General features: G+C 37.8%; 1 protein-coding gene across 1 annotated transcript in view; it reads left to right on the top strand.

Annotated features, from left to right (window-relative positions):
- rs1a (retinoschisin 1a) overlaps positions 1–25,625 on the top strand; it is a 50,450-nt gene that overhangs the window by 11,126 nt on the left and 13,699 nt on the right. The window contains exons 2-3 of the mRNA XM_039746295.1: positions 19,596–19,621; positions 19,889–19,982. Coding sequence (XP_039602229.1) covers positions 19,976–19,982 — 7 coding nt within the window. The 5' untranslated portion in view covers positions 19,596–19,621; positions 19,889–19,975. The remainder of the gene's footprint in view (positions 1–19,595; positions 19,622–19,888; positions 19,983–25,625) is intronic.

The following is a 25,625-nucleotide window of genomic DNA, read 5'->3' on the forward strand; positions in this document are numbered from 1 at the left end:
GAACAATGTAAAGTAAGTCTAAAATACCTAAACAATAACTATAATCGTAATAAACGAACAAAAAAACAGCGGAGGAGCCGTGGAGTAAATAAAAAGGCTGTAGTTATCAGCATGGAGACTTGAATCCCGTGGCGAAGCAAGGAAGGGAATGTAGAGCGATGGACTGCCTTATATAGGCAGGCAGCCAACAACGTGGGAGGTTTTGGGATGGGGGACCCAACGGCGCCTCACACAGTGACCAAGCTGCAGGCTATTGACGTATATATGTACGTAAGTAGGATTCAGTTAGCGTTGGGAACCCGCGTACCAAATTTCTTGAAGATGGGCCCATAAGTAACAAAGACCGTTGAAAAGTTCAATATGGCGGCCGACAGTGGCATCACACCACTGAAATAAATACGTACATCGGTTTTGGTTAGCACAGGGAAGCCACCTACCAAATTTCGTGAAGATGGGGCCATAAATAAGAAAGTTCAACATGGTGAACGTTGTTAACCGTTATAACCGTTACGCGTAGAATTTCGAAATGAAACCTGCTTAACTTTTGTAAGTAAGCTGTAAGGAATGAGCCTGCCAAATTTCAGCCTTCCACCTACACGGGAAGTTGGAGAATTAGTGATGAGTGAGTGAGTGAGTGAGTGAGTCAGTCAGTGAGGGCTTTGCCTTTTATTAGTATAGATAGAGCCTGCCTTCCTTACAAGTTTGTCCAGGCATGAGACATTCTTCTTCTTTATGCTGCCTCCCCAGCACACCACCGCGTAGAAGAGAGCACTCGCCACAACCGCCTGGTAGAACATCTGCAGCATCTTATTGCAGATGTTGAAGGACGACAACCTTCTAAGGAAGTATAGTCGGCTCTGACCTTTCTTACACAGAGCATCAGTATTGGCAGACCAGTCCAATTTGTTATCAAGCTGTACTCCCAGGTATTTATAGGTCTGTACCCTCTGCACACAGTCACCTCTGATGATCACAGGGTCCATGAGGGGCCTGGTCCTACTAAAAGCCACCACCAGTTCCTTGGTCTTGGTGGTGTTCACGTGTAAGTGGCTTGAGTCACACCATTTAACAAAGTCTTTGATTAGCTTCCTGTACTCCTCCTCCTGCCCACTCCTGATGCAGCCCACGATAGCAGTGTCATCAGCGAACTTTTGCACGTGGCAGGATTCCGAATCGTATTGGAAGTCTAATGTATATAGGCTGAACAGGACCGGAGAAAGTACAGTCCCCTGCGGCACTCCTGTGTTGCTGACCGCAATGTCAGACCTGCGTTCCCGTGACGCACATACTGAGGTCTGTCTGTAAGATAGTCCACGATCCATGCCACCAGGTGTGAGTCTACTCCCATCTCAGTCAGCTTGTCCCTAAGGAGCAGAGTTTGGATGGTGTTAAAGGCGCTAGAGAAGTCCAAAAACATAATTCTTACAGCACCACTGCCTCTGTCCAGGTGGGAGAGGGATCGTTGTAGCATATAGATGATGGCATCCTCCGCTCCCACCTTCTCCTGGGGCCTCATGTATAACGCCGTGCGTAGAACTCGCACTATAACATGGCGTAAGCACAAAAGCCGAAATGTGCTTACGCACAGAAAAATCCAGATGCAGGAATCTGTGCGTACTCCAACTTCCACGTTCTCCCGCTACATAAATCCTGATCAGCGTGAAAACTAACGCTCGTGCACGCGCTTTAGGTAACGCCCCAACTCCTCCCAGAATTACGCCTCTTTGAATATGCAAATCAATATACTGTAAATCACCCTTAAGCTCAGCCTTCTGTGAAAAGACAATGGGAAAAGCACGGGGGAAAATATAAGAATTTCAGCGAATACCAAGTGGAGGCAAAGGAAAAATATACTATTTGTTTAATTAAACCGTGGTATAATCAACAAAAGGAAGTTGATCGAGTGACATAGCGTGTTGGAGAAACTTGAAAGCTCAAATATCAGTCACCGTGAAAAGGCGAGTCGTAGCCTACCGTCTGAGTGTCATATGAAAGCTTTTTAGGGTACAGAGAAAAAAAAAGGCACAGTGGGGAAAAAAAGCACGAAATGCCAACTTCAATCTCGAAATTTCCACTTTAATCACATAGTTTATTTTGTCATTAAAGTAGAACATCATAAACTTCATCTTAAAATCGTTTAATTAACCAGTTTCTCAAATCACATCGTAATTAAAGTAGCACGTTAAATGCTTTGTTTTGTATTTGATCTTCTATGTGATCTATGTGTGTGAATCACTACTTGCTTCTTAAACCGGCTCTCTTCCTCCGACTGTACACATAATCCATTACATTCGTGATATTACAGCTCTCTGAATAACTAAAATACTGAGATGTATACGTGATATCATTAAGAGTTAAAGCACGTTATTAAACATGGGTTTTACAGCGCAGCGATTGTGCACGACCATCGATGAAATTATTTATTGCAGCAGTATCAGGGGCGGCTCTAGGTTTATGGTGGCACTGGGCAGAAAAAGAATCGTGGCTCCTTAAGCCGCCAATGTCAGTGAGGTAGCTTATGCCGGGCGGATAGCCACATCCGTTGCAGACACTAGCCGCCTCGTGCTCATGACACAAGCATTTAACTTTTGTCGAAATTTGCCGCTGCATTTTTAGCTGTGTCGTTATTTTCTCTTTCTGTTTTATATTCAATATATATTGACGTGGCCGCCCATGCAGTTCTTGCTTTTCTTTCTCCAAGTAACCGATTGCCACACAATCAGCTCTGTAATAGATGTTAAGCCATCTGTAAACATAGAGCACTGATTCTTTAAAAAGTTTAAGGAACATTAAAATATTTTCGTAGTACATGTTTAATTATTCTATCCTTCACGCCAGTCCCAGTGAAGAATATAGATTATTTAAATGAAGTTAAAGTTTTACCTGTATAATATAATAAACATATTTTGCTGCATTTCATCTTAAAAATGATATTGTCATCATATGTAAATACACACTTTATAAAGTGGCTCAGGTTGTGCAATATTATAACTGTAGTACAAGTTTACAGTGGGGTGATTGTACTTATAAGTACAAACAGTTCTACAAGGAGCAGTGATTGAGTGCGTTTATAGTTCTTGGGATGAAACTTTTTCTGAACTGCGAGGTCTGTACAGGAAAGGCTTTAAAACGTTTTGCCGTGGCTGAGGTAGCGTGTGCCTGATGCTGTATACCGATAATTCTCTTTCCGATCAGCTGCTGCTGTGATTCACACTCAGATACAGTGATATAAATACTCCGAGTGCTGCAGTGAGAGTAATATGGAAAAAGATGATCCGCTGTGGCAACTCCTAACGGGAGCAGCTGAAAGAAGAAGGTGCAGTGAGAGTAACAACGCTAAAGCAGTTATGGTATTTGGAATACTATGGCTATTCCCTGGACCATTATATTGTTACAAGTTAATTACAATCAGATGCGTTACAATAATAAACAATATGCGGTTAGTTTCAGTGTATTTATAAAGCCGCGTCAGGAAAATAATGAGTAACCACACAGGAACAGTAGCACTGCTTTGACGCTGGGTGCCGCCAGTATGCAAAACCGAGCGTGGGAACTTGCGTACGACAAGGCATGAGGTACCGTGGAAAAGTGCGTGGCTTTACGCCAAGTGTAGGTTTTATACATCGCGATTTGAACGTGGAAAAGTTCTTACGCAACATTTCTGTGCGTACGCACCGTTTATACATGAGGCCCCTGGTATCCGAACTGCAGAGGGAAATACAGAGATACAGAGATAGAAGCGGCCCTGGATATTGGTACCCAGCCCTTCTGGGGTCTACAGGTGCCACAAGAGGGCACTCCAGGGAGATGTGCTTCATGTTTTGTTGGACTTCCATATGACCCAGAAGTACTTCCAACAGGAAGCAATCCTGACACTATAAGTACTCCCAGGACAGCATAGGGACAATAATAGGGACAGCACTCCCTTATCCAGACTAGTTGGAACTAGGAGGAAGGAAGGCATCACTTAATAGGAGGAGGGCAGTGCATTGGTGAAAGGAGAGGAATTGTGAAGAGATTGTGAGAGAGATTAGTGTGTTTTGGTTACTTCTTTGGGGTTAATAAACATCCATTTTATTTGAACTTGGTACTGCATTTGTGTGATTGTTTTGAGGTTTGGGGCTCGCTGGTGCCCCGGTTTACTCAAGTCAATTTTTTGATGATGCAATTGAATTTTTTTTTTTATTTTATTAATATAATTGTAATCATTCCATAGAAATAATCAATTTTTACAAAAAAAAAAATCGGATGAAAACAACTTAACCCTCACCCCTAAGAAAGAGAGCATGGTAAAACTTAAAGCTTGTAAACATACCTAAATTGATTAGTTTAAAAGGGCAATAGAGATGAATGGAGAAGAAAAAGAAATGCGGAAAGAGCTGCTTCCTTGGTGCTTTAAGAACTTATTCTAAAATATTGTTGATTAGATCCTGCCAGGTTTTGAAAAAAGTCTGTACCTGAGAATTTGATTTTTTCCAATTTCAAATAGTATAAAACATCGGTTTCCCACTGACTTAAAAGAGGAGAGTTCGGATTCTTCCAGTTTAGCAAAATAGGTCTGCGTGCCAATAGTGTAGTGAATGCAATCACAGTTTGTTTGTCCTTCTCCACTTTAAGCCCATCTGGAAGAACACCAAACACAGCTGTTAATGGGTTAGGAGGGATTGTGACACCAAGGCTGTCTGAAAGGCACTTAAAAATTTTGGTCCAAAATGATGTTAATTTGCTGCAGGCCCAAAACATGTGACCCAGTGAAGCTAGGACTTGATTGCAGCGTTCACAGGTTGGATCTTGACCTGTGAACATTTTGGACAGTTTTAAGCGAGACAGATGTGCTCAATATATAATTTTGCGTTGAATAATTGCATACTTTGCACAAATGGAGCTTGAGTGAATTCTCTGCATTGCTACCTTCCACTCCTTTTCTGATATATTGATTAAAAGATCTTTTTCCCATTGTCCTCTTGGATCTTTGATAGGGAGGGACTGTAAAATAATTTTATATATTGCAGAGATGGTGTCTAAGTCCTTGAAATTGAGCAATATTTTTTCCAGCCTGGAGGAGGGTGCAAGATGAGGAAAATGGGCAGGTTCTGTTTAACAAAATTCCTAATTTGAAGATAGTGAAAGAAATGTGTAGCTGGAAAGTTAAATTTGGATTGTAATTGTTCATAGGATGCAACAATGTTGTCTATATAAAGATCTCTAAGCAATTAATCCCAAATCTTTTCTAGATATTAAAACTGCATATGTTTGCGAGGGTTGAAAGAGGTGGTTCTCTTGCAGAGGTGCCACAGATAAAAGATTCTCCATCTTAAAATGCTTTCTACATTGGTTCCATATTCTGAGTGAGTGAAGCCTAATGGATTATTAGTAAAATGGCGATAACTTACATTTGTTGGGGCACAGAGCAGGGAATATAAAGAAGTACTGCAGGATTTTACTTCTATTGTGGACCAAGCCTGTGTATGTTCATCTTTGTGTCCAGGTTTTTATAGCTTGTATGTTTGCTGCCCAGTAGTAAAACTGAAAGTTAGGTAGAGCCATGCCACCTTCTGCCTTAGGTCTTTGTAGGGTTGCTCTTTGGATACGTGTATGTTTTGAGTTCCAAATAAATAAGGTTATTGTTGAATCTAATTGCTTAAAAAATGATTTATTAATGTATATTGGAATGTTTTGAAATAAAAAAGAAGCTTAGGAAGAATATTCATCTTAACAACGTTAATTCTTCCAGCTAGAGTGAGATGAAGGGTTGACCATCTATGCAAGTCTTGCTTAATTTTTTCCATACAGATGGCAAAATTTTGTTGATAAAGAGCTTTGTGTTTACTTGTGATGTTAACCCCTAGGTATTTAAACTGATCTGCAATGATAAAAGGTAGGGTGTCTAATCTAATATTATATGCTTGAGAATTCACTGGAAAGAGTACACTTTTATTCAAATTAATTCTGAGACCAGAGATCTTTTGAAATTCTGTGAGTGCTGTTAAGACTGCAGGCACAGAATTTTGTGGGTCTGATATATACAGTACCATATCATCTGCATATAGAGAAAATTTCTGTTCCAGTCCCTCTCTGATAATCCCCTTTATTTGATAAGCATTTCGACAGTGAACCGCCAGTGGTTCAATGGCGATTGCAAATAGCAGTGGTGACAAGGGACATCCTTGTCTGGTACCACTAATTTAAAGTAGTCTGAGCAAATGTTGTTAATACAGACTGCAGCTTCTGGATTGGTATATAGTAGTTTGATCCATGCACAAATGTTCAGGCCAAACCCAAATTTCTCTAATGTAGTGAAAAGGTATTTCCATTCAATCATGTCAAATGCTTTTTCTGCATCCAGTGATAATAATATTTCTGGGATGTTTGACTTTATTGGTGAGTATATTGCATTAAAAAGGCGTCGAAGATTGGAAGATAAGTGTCGACCTTTGATAAATCCAGTTTGATCTTGTGATATTATCGAAGACAGTACTTTCTCCATCCTTCTAGCTATGATTTTTTTTGAGTATTTTAACATCATTATTCAAAAGTGAAATTGATCTGTATGATGCACATTGTAATAAGTCCTTATTTTGTTTAGGAGAGACGGTGGTTAATGCTTGGCAAAAAGTTTGAGGTAAAATTTGATTGTCTCTAGCTCCTGTAAATGTTGCTAATAAAAGGCGAGCTAGTTAAGTGGAGAATCTATACTAATAAAAGGCAAAGCCCTCACTCACTCACTCACTCACTCACTCATTCTCCAACTTCCCGTGTAGGTAGAAGGCTGAAATTTGGCAGGCTCATTCCTTACAGCTTACTTACAAAAGTTAAGCAGGTTTCATTTCGAAATTCTACGCGTAACGGTCATATAGGTCAACAACGTCTACCATATTGAACTTTCTTATTCATGGCCCCATCTTCACGAAATTTGGTAGGCGGCTTCCCTGCGCTAACCGAAACCAATGTACATACTTATTTCGGTGGTGTGACGCCACTTTCAGCCGTCATATTGAACTTTCCAACGTCTGCAAAAATTTTCATCTCGGGTCCACTACCTCTCGTCAGACGATCGAATGAATACTACAGTCGTCTGCTGGGTTTAAACAACTGGCTGAGAGGCTTCTGTGAGACTCAAGACATCGGGTTTATTGACAACTGGGATCTTTTTTGGGAAAGGACGTGCTTCTTCAAGCAGGATGGACTGCATCCGAATAGATTTGGCCGGGTCCTCTCCGAAAACATCGCTAAGGTAATTCGTCTATCTTGACTGTCTACTTCTACTTTAAACCCCTTCCGCTACTGCTTTGATAGGACATAATGGCTTAACACAGTCTTCCGTTAAAATGCACAATATTAATAATCTAATAACCAATCTTAATGCACATAAACAATCTAGGCAGTGCGGCATAAACACCACTAATTTAATTGCAATTACTACTTTAGATCAACAATGCATTAAAACTATAAAAACAGATTGTAGATTACATAAAAAATACACACAGAGCGGCATTAACAAAAATAACTTAGTTTTTGTTCCGAATACTAATAACGCGCATAGAATTCAGCTCTGCCCCTCCGAAACATTAAATATGGCACTATTAAATGTTAGAGCTTTAACTAACAAGGCATTTTTATAAACGATCTTATTAGTGATAGAAACATTGATTTTATTGCACTAAGTGAAACGTGGCTTAACTCAGACGGCGCGGCTGTTTTAATCGAATCTGCGCCTCCGGATTACAGTTTTACTTGTGCAGACCGCCAGGGAAAAAAGGGGGGCGGCTTGGCATACATTTACTCAAGCCGGTTAAAATGTAAAGATGTTAGTTTTGGTAAATTTAAGTCCTTTGAGTGGAGATTCTCACGTTCTAGTATTATCCGTGTATAGACCTCCTAAATATAACGCGTCTTTCTTTGAGGAATTCTCTGACTTAATGTCAATTTTAATTACGAACTATGACACACTCTTAATAGTCGGCGACTTTAACTTTCATATCGACAATCAGTGTGACCAAAAGTAAAGAATTCATGAACCTCCTGGACTCTTTTGATTTGAGACAGCTCGTTAATCAGCCTACACATAAAGCAGGTCATACGTTAGACTTAGTGATTACTAAAGGACTTAAAGTTGATATAAAGCAGGTCATTGATATCGGTCTATCAGACCATTTCCTTCTACTATTTAATGTAGAAATAAAGATAGAAAACACTCATGAGAAGCATTTTGTTAAAACGCTTCTTTGACTCATCAGCAGCTTTAAAACTTACAAACATTCTAAGCAATCAGTCCGTTTATAGTGCCAACTATAATAGCGAGGATAATGTAAATAGTAAAGTGGAAAACTTTAATTCTAAAGTAAGAGCTGCTGTTGACATAGTTGCACCTGAAAAGACAGTTAAAAATCTTCTAGCATTGTTATTCCATGGAAGACCCAAAGAGTGTCTGATTTAAAAGAACATGTCGTAGAGCTGAGCGTAAATGGAGGAAAACTAAACTAACTATCCATTATGAGATATTGAAGGTTAAAATAACAGAATACAATAACACAGTCCGTCTTGAGAGGCGCTGCTATTTCTCTAATATTATAAATAACAATGCTAGTAATCCCAGAGTCTTATTTTCTACAATTGATCGTCTGTTAAACCCAGGTAACACAAAGGAATGCCCCCAGAATACTTCCAGTGAAACCTGTGAGAACATTGCTGTATTTTTCAATCAAAAAATTAATGATATTAGAGATAACATAGTATATCTCCCCAACACTGCAGAACCTCCAAAGCCCTGGTACTCCATTATAAACAAATTAAATGCTTTCACCAGGATAGATTTACCTGATTTACATAGTATAATCTCTCAACTGAAACCCTCCACCTGCGTCCTTGACCAAATACCAACAAGGTTTTTCAAAGAAGTATCAGGCGTGCTAATTGACAATATTCTTGACATAGTAAATTCGTCATTAGATACGGGGGTCTTCCCAGACTGTCTTAAGACTGCTGTAGTTAAACCCCTGCTCAAGAAAAATAATCTTGACCCTCTGCTTTGAAACTTTTAGACCCATCTCTAACCTGCCCTTCTTAAGTAAAATTCTAGAGAAGGCAGTCATTATGCAGTTAAATGACCACCTCAATAAACATGCTATTCTTGATAAATTTCAGTCAGGTTTCAGAACAAATCACAGCACAGAAACTGCACTCGTTAAAGTAGTAAATGACTTGCGGGTAAATGCAGACAGAGGCCATTTATCTGTTCTCATCCTCTTAGATCTGAGTGCTGCATTTGACACCATTGATCACAATATTCTTAGAAATCGCCTTAGTCAATGGGTGGGCCTCTCTGGCAGTGTCTTAAATTGGTTTGAATCCTACCTGGCAGGTAGAAAATTCTTTGTGAGTTGTGGTAATCACATCTCAAAGACACATGATATCCGATATGGTGTTCCACAAGGCCCTATCCTGGGTCCGCTGCTGTTCTCAATCTACAGGGTGGGCCATTTATATGGATACACCTTAATAAAATGGGAATGGTTGGTGATATTCCTGTTTGTGGCACATTAGTATATGTGAGGGGGGAAACTTTTCAAGATGGGTGGTGACCATGGTGGCCATTTGGAAGTCGGCCATTTTGGATCCAACTTTTGTTTTTCAATAGGAAGAGGGTCATGTGACACATCAAACTTATTGGGAATTTCACAAGAAAAACAATGGTGTGCTTGGTTTTAACGTAACTTTATTCTTTCATGAGTTATTTACAAGTTTCTGACCACTTATAAAATGTGTTCAATGTGCTGCCCATTGTGTTGGATTGTCAATGCAACCCTCTTCTCCCACTCTTCACACACTGATAGCAACACCGCAGGAGAAATGCTAGCACAGGCTTCCAGTATCCGTAGTTTCAAGTGCTGTACATCTCGTATCTTCACAGCATAGACAATTGCCTTCAGATGACCCCAAAGATAAAAGTCTAAGGGGGTCAGATCGGGAGACCTTGGGGGCCATTCAACTGGCCCACGATGACCAATCCACTTTCCAGGAAACTGTTCATCTAGGAATGCTCGGACCTGACACCCATAATGTGGTGGTGCACCATCTTGCTGGAAAAACTCAGGGAACGTGCCAGCTTCAGTGCATAAAGAGGGAAACGCATCATCATGTAGCAATTTCGCATATCCAGTGGCCTTGAGGTTTCCATTGATGAAGAATGGCCCCACTATCTTTGTACCCCATATACCACACCATACCATCAATTTTTTGTTCCAACAGTCTTGGAGGGATCTATCCAATGTGGGTTAGTGTCAGACCAATAGCGGTGGTTTTGTTTGTTAACTTCACCATTCACATAAAAGTTTGCCTCATCACTGAACAAAATCTTCTGCGTAAACTGAGGGTCCTGTTCCAATTTTTGTTTTGCCCATTCTGCAAATTCAGTGCCGATCTGGGTCATCCTCGTTGAGATGCTGCAGTAGCTGGAGTTTGTAAGGGTGCCATTTGTGAGTAGCTAATATCCGCCGAAGGGATGTTTGACTAATGCCACTCTCCAGTGACATGCGGCGAGTGCTACGCTGTCGGCTTTTGCTGAATGAAGCTAGGACAGCCACTGATGTTTCTTCATTAGTGACAGTTTTCATGCGTCCATATTTTGGCAAATCCAACACTGAACCAGTTTCACGAAACTTAGCAAGCAGTTTGCTAACTGTAGCATGGGAGATGGGTGGTCTCGTAGGGTGTCTTGCATTGAAATCTGCTGCAATGACCCGGTTACTGCGTTCACCAGACATCAACACAATTTCTATCCGCTCCTCACGTGTTAACCTCTGCGACATGTCAATGGCTGTAAACAAAGAGAAACTTGTAAATAACTCATGAAAGAATAAAGTTACGTTAAAACCAAGCACACCATTGTTTTTCTTGTGAAATTCCCAATAAGTTTGATGTGTCAAATGACCCTCTTCCTATTGAAAAAACAAAAGTTGGATCCAAAATGGCCGACTTCAAAATGGCCACCATGGTCACCACCCATCTTGAAAAGTTTCCCTCCTCACATATACTAATGTGCCACAAACAGGAAGTTAATATCACCAACCATTCCCATTTTATTAAGGTGTATCCATATAAATGGCCCACCCTGTATATGCTTCCGTTAGGTCAGATTATCTCAGGTTACAATGTGAGCTACCACAGCTATGCTGATGACACACAGCTGTACTTATCAATAGCACCTGATGACACAGACTCTCTCGATTCATTAACACAATGTCTTACTGGTATTTCTGAATGGATGAATAGTAATTTTCTCCAACTAAATAAAGAGAAAACTGAAATTTTAGTAATTGGCAATAATGGATTCAATGAGGTTATCAGAAATAAACTTGATGCATTAGGATTAAAAGACGGAAGTAAAAAACAGTAACTGTTGACTGTAATCTGAATTTTAAATCGCATATTCATCAGACCACTAGGACAGCATTTCTAGATTACTGTAACACACTCCTCTCAGGACTACCTAAAAAAGACATAAATCACTTGCAATGAGTGCAGAATGCAGCTGCTAAAATCCGAACACATTTCTCCAGTTTTGATGTCACTACACTGGTTGCCTGTGTCATTCAGGATTGACTTTAAAATTCTGCTTATGGTTTATAAAGCCTTAAATAATCTCGCTCCATCTTATATATCTGAATGTCTGACACCCTATATTCCAAATCGTAACCTTAGATCCTCAAATGAGTGTTTCATTAGAATTCTAAAAGCTAAACTTAAAAGAAGTGGTGAGGCGGCCTTCTGCTGTTATGCACCTAAAATCTGGAATAGCCTGCCAATAAAAATTCGCCAGGCTAGTACAGTAGAGCACTTTAAAACACTGCTGAAAACACATTACTTCAACTTGGCCTTTTCATAACTTCACTTTAACTTAATACTGATACTCTGTATGTTCAATTCATCATAATAACTATTCATTGTAGCTCCAAAATCCGTACTGACCCCAACTCTCTCTTCTGTTTCTTTTTCTGGTTTCTTTGTGGTGGCGGCCTGCACCACCACCACCTACTCAAAGCATCTTGATGCTCCAACATTAATGGACTGAAAGCCAGAAATCTACATGACCATCACCATCAAGTCCTTCCATGAGAACCCTAAATACAAAGAGGACTATTTGATTTATGTTAGGTAGATTGTCCAGAGGGGACTGGGCGGTCTCTTGGTCTGGAATCCCTACAGATTTTATTTTTTTTCTCCAGCCTCTGGAGTTTTGTTTTGTTTTTTCTGTCCACCCTGACCATCGGACCTTACTTATTCTATGTTAATTAATGTTGACATATTTTTATTTTTTATTGTGTCTTCTATTTTTCTATTCTTCATTTTGTAAAGCACTTTGAGCTACATTTTTTTATATGAAATTGTGCTATATAAATAAAGGTTGTTATTGTTGCTGTTGTCACTAATTCTCCAACTTCCCGTGTAGGTAGAAGGTTGAAATTTGGTACTTATTTCAGTGGTATGATGCCACTGTTGGCCGCCATATTGAACTTTTCAATGGTCTTTGTTACTTATGGGCCCATCTTCAAGAAATTTGGTACGCGGGTTCCCAACACTAACTGAATCCTACTTATGTACATATATACGTCCATAGCCTGCAGCTCGGTCACCGTGTGAGGCGGCGTTGGGTCCCCCATCCCAACGCCTCCTCGTTGTTGGCTGCCTGCCTATATAAGGCCGTCCGTCGCTCCAGTCTCTACATTCCCTTCCTTGCTTCGCCACGGGATTCACGTCTCCCTGCTGATAACTACAGCCTTTTTATTGAATCCACGGCTTCTCCGCTGTTTTATTGTTCATTTATTAAGATTATAGTTATTGTGTAGGTATTTTAGACTTACTTTACATTGTTCAGGTGCCCATTTCCTTTATCATTCCAACCGTACCCCCATTAACATGTCTATCATGGTGATCACCATCGATCAAAGAACTGTCACTTACCGAGTGGTTTCCATGCCGGAGATGGCACCTACCTTTTCCATTCTCTTTGTTACATATTGCACGGCCATATCAGGCTCACTCTTGATATCTGGAGGAACATTGTGTCTTATGTATTGAATGACTGGGACAGGTTCAAGGTGTGGACTGATGATGGTACAGGAGATAATTATACTACACAGGAGCACTATAAGAGTGAAATGCATAAGCCCTTCACCTATGGTTCTACATGTTGTCGCTTTCAAGTGTACCGAAATGGCCAAATATTTTACACCTTTCGACAACCGCCAATGCCTCTTAAACATCTTAGATTGACAGGTGACGATTTCAGTAGTGGACACTTTGATGTTTATGAATGTTTAAACTCTCAAAAGCTGGATGTGAAGTTCTAGATGAAACCGGTTGTATACTTACAATGCTTGACAGATGCCGAACGTCTCTTCAACACAAGTCCTACAAATACTGTCGTAATTGAAACAAACCATGAAACTCAAACCAATTATGACAGCAGCAATCCAAGCTGTGAGATTTGAAACACGATTACTGTTCACATGGCCAACTGTACGTTGCATGCTCAAGAGAAAGCTCAGCGCACAGCTTGGTCATATTACAACCGGAGGGCCGAACTCACAATGTGGTATACAAAGAGATTCTTAACAAATAATTATTGGTATATTTTCCCTCATTTTAAAAAGGTTTAATTTTCTTCTTAAAAATTTTAAGGCAGTACTTTGCCGCTGCGAAGCGCAGGTATTTTGCTACTTTCTTATAAAATTCTACAGGGTAGCCATCAGGGCCTCCTGCTTTCCTGCCTTGTAGTGACTTTATAGCATCTAGTATTTCTGCTAGTGCCAAAGGTTTAAAAATCAAGTTCCTCCGCACTAAAAGTGTCTATTTGTAGCATCTGTAATGTATTCAGAAATGCAATAGATTGTGTGTTGTCTTCTTTAAACTCAGTAGAATATAAAGATTTATAGTAGCCTCTAAATGTGTACATTATGTTTTTATTGTCAATGATTTCATCTCTGTTCGTGTTGGTAATTACTGGGATTGCATTGCAAACTTCTTGCTTGTGAATTTGTTGAGCTAAAAGCTTATTAGCTTTCTCTCTGTGTTCATAGTATTGATGTCTTGATTTATAAATTAGTTGTTCAGTTTCTTTAGTTGTCAGAAGGTTGAGTTCTGAATACAGAGCCTGCCTTTTCCTATGTAGAGCCTCGCTTAGACGCCTTGCATGTTCTTCATCTATTTGAGTAATTTTGCTTCTTAGCTCTGATACTTTCTTGGTTTCTAACTTATTCCTGTGGGAAAGATATGAAATAATCTGTCCTCTTAAGAAGGCCTTGAGAGTTTCCCAGAGTATTCCTGCAGACACCTCTGAGGATTTATTTGTCTCTAGGAAAAAACTGATTTGTTTGGATATGAATTCTGTAAATTTCTTGTCTGCTAATAGAAACGGGTTAAAACGCCATCTGCGAGGTGAGAGTGTTGGGCATAATGACTGTAGCTCCAAGATCAGAGGTGCATGGTCGGAGATAACAATAGCGTTGTACTTGCAAGATTTAATTGTGGGCAAGAAATTATCTATAAAGAAATAATAAATTCTTGAGTAGCAATGATGTACTGTAGAGTAGAATGAATATGTTCTTGAGTTTGGGTTTAGAAACCTCCAGGGGTCTGATAAGTTGTGGTCAGTTACAAACTGTGTAATTGTCTTAACTGTGTTTAGATGTCATTCCCCCTGTGACAGGATTCCTATCTAAGAGTGGGTTTTAAACACAATTAAAGTCCCAAGCCATTATAATTTTATGAGTGTTCACATTGGGAATGGATGCAAATGCATTTTGCATGAATTCCTTATCATTGATATTAACATTTACATAAACATTTATCAAAATCACTTTACAATTAAATAAGTTACCCGTGACAATCACATATCTCCCTTCAGGATCAGATACTACATCTGATGCTACAAATGAGACTGTTCTATGTATGAAAATTCCCACTCCTCTAGTTTTCTTTGTAACAGCTAGAATGGAACATTTGGCCAGTACAGTCTTTTTGCAGCCGGAACTGACCCTTGCTTAGTAAGCGGGTCTCCTGTAAAAATACTATACCTATTTTATAGGTGAGAGAATACTTTCTTTCTTCTTAGTTTGTGATGCAGGCCTTTAACATTCCAGTTCACAAAGTTAACTGTCCCATCATGGAGATATTGATTCTAAATTTTTGATGTAATTTTATAGTCTTAACTGGAAATGAGACAGCTTTAACCTTACTTTCCAATTTTCCCACAAGCTATTGCCATTCTGCCTATTGTTACATTGATAGTTGTAATTGTAAGGGTTAAAAGGATAGATTAGATATAGCTTGCACTCTTTCTCTCCGTCCCTTATCACCCCACAGCCCCATTTTGCCTCCCCATGTGAGGCTGGGCCCCACTTCACAGAGTCCCGGTCCTCTGACATACCTAGAGACAGAGCACGTTCAAAGCAAAACAAGCCCCCAGCGCAGCGCAGCGACGTTTTAAGATTAAAAAGTAGAGATATCTATTGCCAATATAGTCTAAATACTATATGCCTAAATATCCATCCATCCATTTTCTAACACGCTGAATCCGAATACAGGGTCACGGGGGTCTGCTGGAGCCAATCCCAGCCAACACAGGGCACAAGGCAGGAACCAATCCTGGGCAGGGCGCCAACCCACCACAGGACACACACAAACACACCAAGCACACACTAGGGCCAATTTAGAATCGCCAATCCACCTAACCTGCATGTCTTTGGATTGTGAGAAGAAACCGGAGCGCCCAGAGGAAACCCACGCAGACACGGGGAGAACATGCAAACTTCACGCAGAGAGGACCCGGAAAGCGAACCCAGGTCTCCTAACTGCGAGGCAGCAGCGCTAAAACTGCGCCACCGTGTCGCCCTATATGCCGAAATATAATCATTAATAAACTATAAGCATAAAATATAATCTTCAGCAATCTTAAAGTATTAAGATAATAAAAACCCAGGGAATGGTGTTAAAAAGTGGTCCAGAATAAGCATAGTAAATCCAAATGCAATAATAACAGTAACAATAAACCAAGGGTATGAGGTTAAACAGTCTCCTTTAGAGCAGTAAAAAAAAAAAAATATATTTTCTTCCACACACACGTCTATAACTGTAAGTAAAACATAATTAAAAGAATGTATAATTATAATATCCGTATCATTACAAGTGGATCAGACAGCAGGTGATATCCACAGTACTTGCCATGCCATGACAGGATGTGACTCACTATTGTGTTTCAAAAAAGTGTCAGGATCTGCTTCCTTAATTCCTTTTCTGCTTCTTCCTTGCTGGCGAAGACATAGAATTGACCTTGCAATTCCACTTTCAGTTTGGCACGACACAAGAGGGTGTATTTGATATCGGCTTGCCGTAACCACTGTTTAATGTTGTAGAAGGCTGCACGTTTAGCAGCTGTTGCAGGAGAGAAATCTGGGAAAAGATGAATGTGGTTATTTTCAAATATAATATCTTGCTTGTGTCTGAGATGTGCCATCACATCTAGCTTAAATAATAATTTCTCAAAGCAGACAATAAAAGACCTAAGTCTAAAGGTATTAGATCCGCATATGCGATAAGCTGCTGCTATCTCGCTATCTGATTTAAAGTCTTCTCCAGTTATTTTAGAGAAAAGTTAAATTGCGAATTTCACTGGGTTTGGACTTTCACGATTCTCAGGTAGACCTTCAATTCTAATATTATTCCTTCTGCATCCATCTTCCAGAGCAGCAAGTCTGTCTCAGAGTGTCTTGCATTTAGAATTCACAGCTGAAGCTTTTCCATCGGCGTTAGATGCCAGTTGTTCCACTGTTTCAATTCGGGTTGTGAATGTCTGCTTAACGTCATCCAACTGATCAGCAAGTTTCTTCAGTTTAGATTTATTTTCTTGGATGTGTTCCTCAATTTTCTCCAGCATACCTTTAAAGGTCATGTCAAAACGATTGTATAGACTCATTTCCAGTTCTTTAATATCTTTCTTCATATTTTTCTGAATGTCTTTCTTAAGCTCACTTATTGCCATGGCCGATGTTGTGATCATTTCCTTCAGTTCGGAGAAATCGTTTCGGCTTTCATGCTCTGGCTTCAAGTGATCTACTGGAATCGGCAAGCTCTCGTGACCTGCATCACTTGCACCTTTGCTCCCATTTTCACTCCCATTTTTGCTTTCAACTGGAGAATTTGCAGTGGAGCGGGGTCCTGGGAAGTCTGTGCATTCGCCTGCCTGTTCCAGGTCAGTCTCTAAAAGGGCCGTCCCTCTCACTTGGGCTTGATGTCTGTCTAGTCGTGGATGTAGCTTTAAGTTTCCTTTCCAGTTCTTTCTGACCCCCTTTCTTGTTATTAATATTTATATATTGTAGTGGAAACCCCTCGGGTCGGTTAAATACAGGATACCTCAAAATAATATGAAATAAGTGAAAAAAATAAAGCCACTGCTAACGGAGGTCCGTTTCAGACATCCATCTCCCTTAATGGACGAGACCAAGCAATTAAAATTTTATGCTTTGATGTACAGCATTGTGATTTGTAGCAATTTTAAATTTGAATCATATTTTTAATATTATTGAATACTGTTACTGTCTAATAATAAAGTTCACCACCTCTAAACCCCTACACACTCCCTCTACTACAGATCCAGTACATGTATCCCCAAAACACTGGGTGCATGGAAATAACCAGCCTTGGAACGGGTTGACATTTCATTTCACTTATACGGAATCTGTTTAATGCTAACAAAGAAGCAAACTTGCATGTCTTTGGAATGTGGAAGGAAAACTGGATTATACAGGGAGAACTATTTACTGACACAGGGAAAGCGTGCAAATTCCACACAGAGTTATAAGGCTGTGATTATTTGTATGGAGCTATGACATAGCAGTGCTAACCACTATACTTCCATGGATTTCTGGAAACAAACAGTGGTTTAAGAATTTCATAACTGGTGTTTGGTGTACTTCCAGATGGGCTTAAAGTGGAGAAAGACAAACAAACTGTAATTGCCTTTACTTCACTATTGGCACATAGACTTATCTTGCTCAATTGTAAGAATCGTAACTCACCTTTTTTAAGTCAGTGGGTAACTGATGTTATATACAGTATTATCTGAAATTTGAAAAAATCAAATTCTTACTTAGATGATCTGTACAAAACCTGGCAGGATCTAATCAATAAAATTTTAGAATAAGCATGTAAATCGAGGAAGCAGATTCTCTTCCCAGTTTTTACTCTATTTATTTTATTTCCTTCTATTAAAGTCTTACTCTGTTGGCCTAGTTCTCTTTCTCATGGGTGGGGGTTAATTTGTTTCAAACCTAGTTTTGTAAAACTTGTTTGTATGGAATGTTATTTGATTTTAATAAATTCAATAAAATAATAAAAAAAAGAATTTTATAACTGCTAGGTGTCATGATCTTATTATAACAGTTACAGTAGATACAATCCCCATGTATGTCAGGATTCTCAGTGTTAAAAGTGAAGTTAATTATTCATCTAAAGAATAAAAGGAATTAAGGAGGAAACACCAAAGTTAACAAACAAAAGTTTCCCATTGTTATATATTTAAGCATCTGTTTGAGTCCTGATGACCCAATAATGAAACTTTATTTCACCTTGTGAGATTCTTTCTCATAAAAAATGTATTCTTAGGTCAGGCATGCAAGTAATATTTCACTGGAAGAAATGAGCTGACATACTTATGAATGTATTCATTCATATTACTGACTACACAGCTCTTCCTCCATCTTCAAAAAATGTAATCTTCCCAACATTTCAAAAGTTAATTTATTCTAACATATCTAGATTCTACTTTTCCTGGTCAGGTTGTCTTGAGGATATGCAGGATAACCTTTGAACAATTGAATGCAGAGTTTTTTGTTATATTTTTGAAATACCATATAACTATTCAACAGTATGTTAAAAACTCTACTTTTTCCTTAAAATTAGATAGATAGATAGATAGATAGATAGATACTTTATTAATCCTAAGGGGAAATTCACATACTCCAGCAGCTTTGGTATATATATGGTATATATACAGCAGTTCTTGTTACTAAATTTGTATTAATCACTTTTACAGGTATATAGTTATGTACGTGTATGTGCTTCCAATTGTGGCACATTATCATTATCAGCCAATATACAGTATATCACAATCAGGAAATTAGACCCAGGATAAGACAGTGGTGGTTTTGTAAAGGATAATTGAAACAAGATAAGGTAATTAGTGACGTGTGGATTTTGGTAATCCAATTGCCTTCTAACAGATGTTGTTTCACTGTGTGCTATTACCAAGAGTGCAAGATGAAGATGAAGACATGGAATATCATTCTGTTGGCTCTTGTCTTATCAAAATGTATGTTCTGTATTCTTCCATTTGGTTGGAGGGTGGTAACCATGTTATTTTGTTGTGCTCTCAAGATTTTACTTTTAAATTTAAGTTGTTTGTATTTTAGTATGTACAGATCCACTAAAACAGAAAGCCAAGGGTGATTCTTGTAACCTATAACCATTAATCTGATTTGTTAATATTTTTAATAATACTATTTTGTTTTCCTTCTTAAATATGCACACTCCTGGAACAGCATTATGTATACTGTACGCACAAGAGGTACGTGTTTTACATATTCTACACTTAATTGTTTGAAGAGGTGTATTTTTATTTTGATAATTGCAGATAAAAAATTATACAACTCTTAATAATTTAGTATGTTTTACCTATTACTAGATATGGGGACCTTTTAGGTAAAATCACATAAAGTTGACTGATGGTGTAACAATGGGAAAAATGAAATTGATCACTAAGACACCATTATTTCAAAATAATCTTGACATTTTATTTTACTTTGAGTTTTTCTTTTCTTACTATATGATGTAGGATAGCATTTCAGACCAAGAAAAAGAGAAGGCCTGCAGGCATGAATGTCCAAATGGATCTGCCTTAAAATGGACGAGCAGCAGATGCATGCCAGGTGAGTATTATTAAACAGGCTTGTCTTAAACACTGTCAGAAAATCCTTATTTTTATTATTAATCAGTGCTTACTTAAAGACACATTTGAAATTGACAATAGGCAATGCTGCATTGTTGACAATAGGGCATATATACTTTTGATTATATTTATTGTGTGTGTACAAATCATTGTTGAACAACAATACTGTACACTGTAAATGTGTTTTTTTTTCTGAAAAAAGGTGTTATGATTAATTTCAAATTGAAAAAGATGATTAGAAACCACAAGCTTCTCACCACTTTCTGTATAAGGAAGTTTTTTTTTCTTATCTGGCAAATGCACTTTCTCATCATGGTTCTGGAGTATAAAATTTGCTATTTTATAAAGTATTACTTTTTTCTCTTAATAATGTAATACACTATTAAAGCCAGTAACAGAGAGGGCCTGACTACATTAAAATAAATTTGTAAGATAAAATGTGTCACAAGATTAGTAATATCTGCTATGGAATGACCTTTGCACATGATGTTTTATTATTTGAGACATGCAGATCTATAATAGATAGCTCCAGACAAAATAAAGAAACACAACATATTGATTACTTTTTTGTAAAGGTTCCAAGCCATTTATCCTGCAAAGTACATTAAATATTCTTCTTTTGTATACTTCATTTGAACCTTCAATATAGAACTTAAAATCTCTACTTGCGTTTAAACACAAAATATATCTAGATCAATAAATAAGTCAGTAGGTGTTATTGTGAGAGAAGTAATTTTTTTCAAGGTGTATTTCTTGGTAAAATACAATTAGCTACGTAAAATTACTAAAATAAGGTAAACTCTTAATAGAATCTACTTCAGCAAAACCTTGTACAGTGCAAAGAGAAGGTGTACCTAGCAACTCAGGTCATCTCTAATGCAAAGGTAATTTTATACCAGAGGCGACTCAGGTATCTCATATAATTGTTTCCACATTTTGCAGCTGACAAAAGTGCATTGCTGCTTCATCTTTATATGGTACACATCAATCATAGTAAACATGCAAACCTGGTATTAACAGAAAACTTCAACTTGCGAAAAAGTTTTTAATACATTTTTAAGTGTAGTACTAATTCACAGCCATTTTGAACTTAGAATATGAAAATGGCAGTCAAAGATCACTTGTTATTGTTATCATCCTTACTATAATAACATTTAAACAGGATAAATTCTTATTAAAAATGAGTTTGTTCAATTAATACTTATTGAATAGTCATTTAATACATTTAATTGGTGGTTAAAGGTGCTGGCACATACCCTAAGATGTTGGGCTTGGTTCATGGCCCAGTCAGTATTAGTGTGCACATTCTTTTTGTGTTGCTATGGGGTTTCAATGTGTAATTTATTTTCAAATAAAGAGATGTGTACCTGTCTGTTGTAGATTCAGGTTCATTTAAAAAAAAGCTTAAGTAACACTGAAACATGTATTATGGTAAATGTGACTGATAGTATTGAACAGACCACCAAATGTAAATATATCAGAAAATAATTCAAATATGCACAGACTACATTCCAATATAACCATTCATATTTTCTTCCTTGAAGCAAAACAAAGCATTTTCAAAATCAATATGAAACTCATTGTTGTACTTTTTTCTGGGAGATGGGCAGCCTTTGTTTAGCATTTGGAAAATATTTTTGGTACTTTAGGTAGTGCTCAAATGTGAACTGTTTATCTCCTCATAACAGAACGTTGTGAGGATTAGAACTGCTAAAACTCTTATGTCTTTGACCAGTCATTAGAATTTGTAAAACTTAGGAAGGAAATCCTCATTTATCTTCTAGCATGGGAAAGATATTTCAGGCTTTACAGATGAGATTTGTTGATGATGTTTTATATTCAGTTTTATTAGTCACCAAATCACTCTTGGTTTATTGAAAAATAATGTAGTTATAGAAGAGTGGCAGTCTTCATACTTTCCCTGTGTCCACATAGGTTTTCTGTTGGTTCACCAGTTAACTGGGCAGTGAATAAAGATGCTAATGTCTGTTATGCTTTAGAATCCTATCCTGGATGGGTTCTTGCATTGTTTACTGTGCTTCTGGGACAGGCTCCATGTCATTTGACATTGACAGTGAGTTGGAAAGTGAATACATATTAGCTGAGAACGGGGTTCTTACTTTAGTAATCCATTCATGAATTCCTTTTATAAACCTGCTTATTTCATTGCAGCATCATTAAGGTCATACCCTTAATCAGAAGGTTGGGTGCAAGGCAATAATTAGGTTTCAATTAGACACCAATCATTCTGAGAATTTTATCATTTTAAAGTTAACAACTTAAACTTGAAGAATTAACAATCAGTCATATTTCAGATAATTAAAATCTAAAGATATGGCCAGCATTTTAACTTGTGTGAAATAATAAACATTGCAGATTGTAATAATGCAAATAGTCATAAATCTTCAGTAAGTGCCACCTATATTACTTTTAGTAAGCTGTTCTTTCTCTCAAGTGAACTTTGTTTTTTATTTGTAGAGAAGGTGATCTTTTAAAAAGTTCAGTCAGACTCTTACTTATGAGCTTTTATTTCAGAAGTAAACTGTTGACTACAGTACAGTTTAAGTGTTTGCCAATTAAAAGTTTAAAGACTGCTTTTGGTTCTCACTTTTCTTTTGCACTTATACTGCATCTTGGTAACATTGGTCCATAGCATGTTTTTGATTGCTAGGAAAGTTTTTCAATCAGCATTTTCTCCTTATTGAAAAGGTGTTGTCTATTGTATGAAGACAGCTTGATCAATCTTTGTTGTAGTTTGCATGGACTAACAAATGCTTTGCCCACCTTGCCAGTGGGAAAGCACCTACAAGTTCTCTTCTCAAGCCCACTTCATTATAGCAAATGTGCCTAATTGCTACAACATCTTTGATATTCCCTTTTGGAATAAGGCCACCATTTCATTCCATAACGGATGTTTCATGTACTTTGAATAAATGTTTTTGCTGCTTTAGTGCTTCTGAGCTGTCAGAGAATCTGTTTCAGGCTCCATTTTTGATACATGACCTAAGCAGTTCAAGCAAGAAGCAAAACAGCACTCTAAACCATGTAAATGTTACATTCTTTGCAAAATATTTCACTACTCTTTACACTGTTTTTTTTTTATAATCAATCGGTATAATCAATTATTAAATGAAAGATAGTAAAATCTTGTTAGGCATGTAGTTTCCACCAATACATACAGTATATTCACTTTATTTTTTACTTATGGAACTGTTCCAATGTGAAGGAAGCTAGAACTAATTGAAAACCTAAAAATAAAGTTAAAGTGCAACTAATGGAAACCAAATAGCCACCTAGTCCCCCCTTAGTATAGTTTTTGTACAGTAAGATAAGTAAATGATCAATTTCCATCAGTCTTGAGATTCTTTTCCAAAACCAGGAGGGAGATCTTGTGAAAGTTGCAAGAACAAGTGCCACCATAGGACAAATAGACAAGAAGGAGAAGGATAAATACTCTGATCGGACCAGAATATTTGGCAAAACTATTGTAATATATATGAACAAACTCACTGGCAGCTCCCACTGGGGTATGTGTTGGTAAAATATATAAATGGTAATGGGAAAACCCTGGCAAATATTTACCAAACACAGTAGGTCTATTTATTCTTTGGGGAATTTTATTATTAGTTCTACATTTAATTCTGATCCAATGTAGTATAGAGTAGTAGTTTTGAGCTGTTCCTTGTTCTGTTTGTGGTCATTATAGACATTAAGTGTTTAGTAATTACTTCAGTGTGGTTGCCTCATGAATTCAGCATACTGGGATAGAATTTGTGCATTCTTCCTGTGTTTTCTTCATTTTTTCTCCAGCTACTCCAGTTTTCTTGCTTCTTTCCTTCCTTCCACTTTTTTGCTTTACAAGCCCTTTATGACCTGAGCCTCTTGCACGCCTTTGCTTAATCCGGACCTGTCTGTAGCCAGTCTCGTTCTTTTCTTTGCACACCATCTAGCATTCTTTTCTTTAGGTGTTTTGTCTCATTTCACAAGACATCATTTGATGAACCTTCTTTACCTTCCTTTTTTCCTCCATTAATTCTAAGTGTACCAGCCATCTGATCATTCTTTTCTCTATATCTGCATGACTGTCATTGCTGTCCATCTCTTTACTTTTCTCAGTAGCCCAAATAGCTTTCTCAGTGTTTTTGGCTTAAGGCTTGGCCAAGGCTGGTAAGTGGGTTAAGGCTGGTAAATGTCCTCTGTGAGATGGAGGCAGCTGATCTCAAAAGCTTATTAAAAGTCAGGAATAGCAATCTGTCATTTGAGCAGCTCTGCCAGCAAGCCCTACTTCCTACATTAATGTTCATAACCCTTAGGCAGTGCATCATATAAAGCATCAGAGGAAAGGGGACTCCAGTACCTTAAGACCAGAACCTATTAGCTAAGAGGGAAAAAGTAAACTAGAGGTCCTCCAAACTAATAGGTTTTGACAGTGGGTCTAAAACCCCCAGGATATAAGAACTCTCTACCTGTTAAGAGAGCCGAAGTAATCAGTTCTTTTTTTTTCCCACACATTCTAAAAATGTGTGTTAGATTGATTGGTGATTCCATATTGGCCTTGTATAAGTGAGAGAGTGAACGTGAGTGGATCCTGCAGTGGACTGGTATCCAATCCTGTGTTGGTTCCTTCCTTGCACCCTATACCTCTGTGATAGATGCTGTTTCCCTGCAACCCTGCATTAAATTAAGCCTATCTTAGAATGTTGTTATACAGTATATATTGTATATCTAAACTGGAAATAGCAGATTTAGGAAATTGTTGAATGATTATCCATGATAACATCCTATTTCTTTGTGGATTCAGCCAAGATGATTCATGCTTTGTTATCTTAGGAGTTGTTAATATTAAGTTACTATTTACAGAATTTTTCAACCATCTAAAATTACATTTCTTTTCTTCAGAGACAGTGATGTGGGCCTGTTGTCACCAGTGATAGATCTGTTTTAAGATTTTGCTGAAATCATTTGTTCTGCACTGTGCTGCCTTTTAGTGTGTCCAAACTGGTGTAGGGCAGATGTAGGACAGTTTGAATCTAGTACTGGACTTTTTAATGAAATTCGAGTCTTACCAGTATTTAAAAAGAGTAGATACAGTGTGCGTCAGAATGTTAAAAAACAGCCTGACAGAGACTTCAGAGTTTGTTGAAGTAAATGCTGAAATCAAAGTAAATTATGTTAGACTTATTTTCACCTTTAATAAGATCTTGAAACCAGCAGTATTAAGCTAAAGTAATTTTACTTTTAGGAGAAATAATTTTAAAAAATGTACATATCTTTTTATTTGCTTTTGGTGCATGTAATTTAATTTTTCAAATGTACTTTTTAACTATACTGTAATTGTATATTCCACATCAGGTTTATAATTATTGAAATCAGTTGAATGACATTTAGTAATGATTTATTAATTATGTATAAAATAGGCATAAGTTACTTGTGCAAGAATTATTTCACAGCTAGTCAGTTGAATTTATCTTAAAAATATATAATATTCAACGACCTGTTATATCTAAGTTATGGTCATACTGGGCAAGAGCCAAACCCAGCAGCACCACGTGCAAGATAAGAAAACAACTCTGGACACAGCAGTAGTCTGTCATAAAGCCGATTCATATACTGCCACACTACC

Source organism: Polypterus senegalus, chromosome 2 (genome assembly GCF_016835505.1).
Source record: "Polypterus senegalus isolate Bchr_013 chromosome 2, ASM1683550v1, whole genome shotgun sequence".
Taxonomy (NCBI): Eukaryota; Metazoa; Chordata; class Cladistia; order Polypteriformes; family Polypteridae; genus Polypterus; species Polypterus senegalus.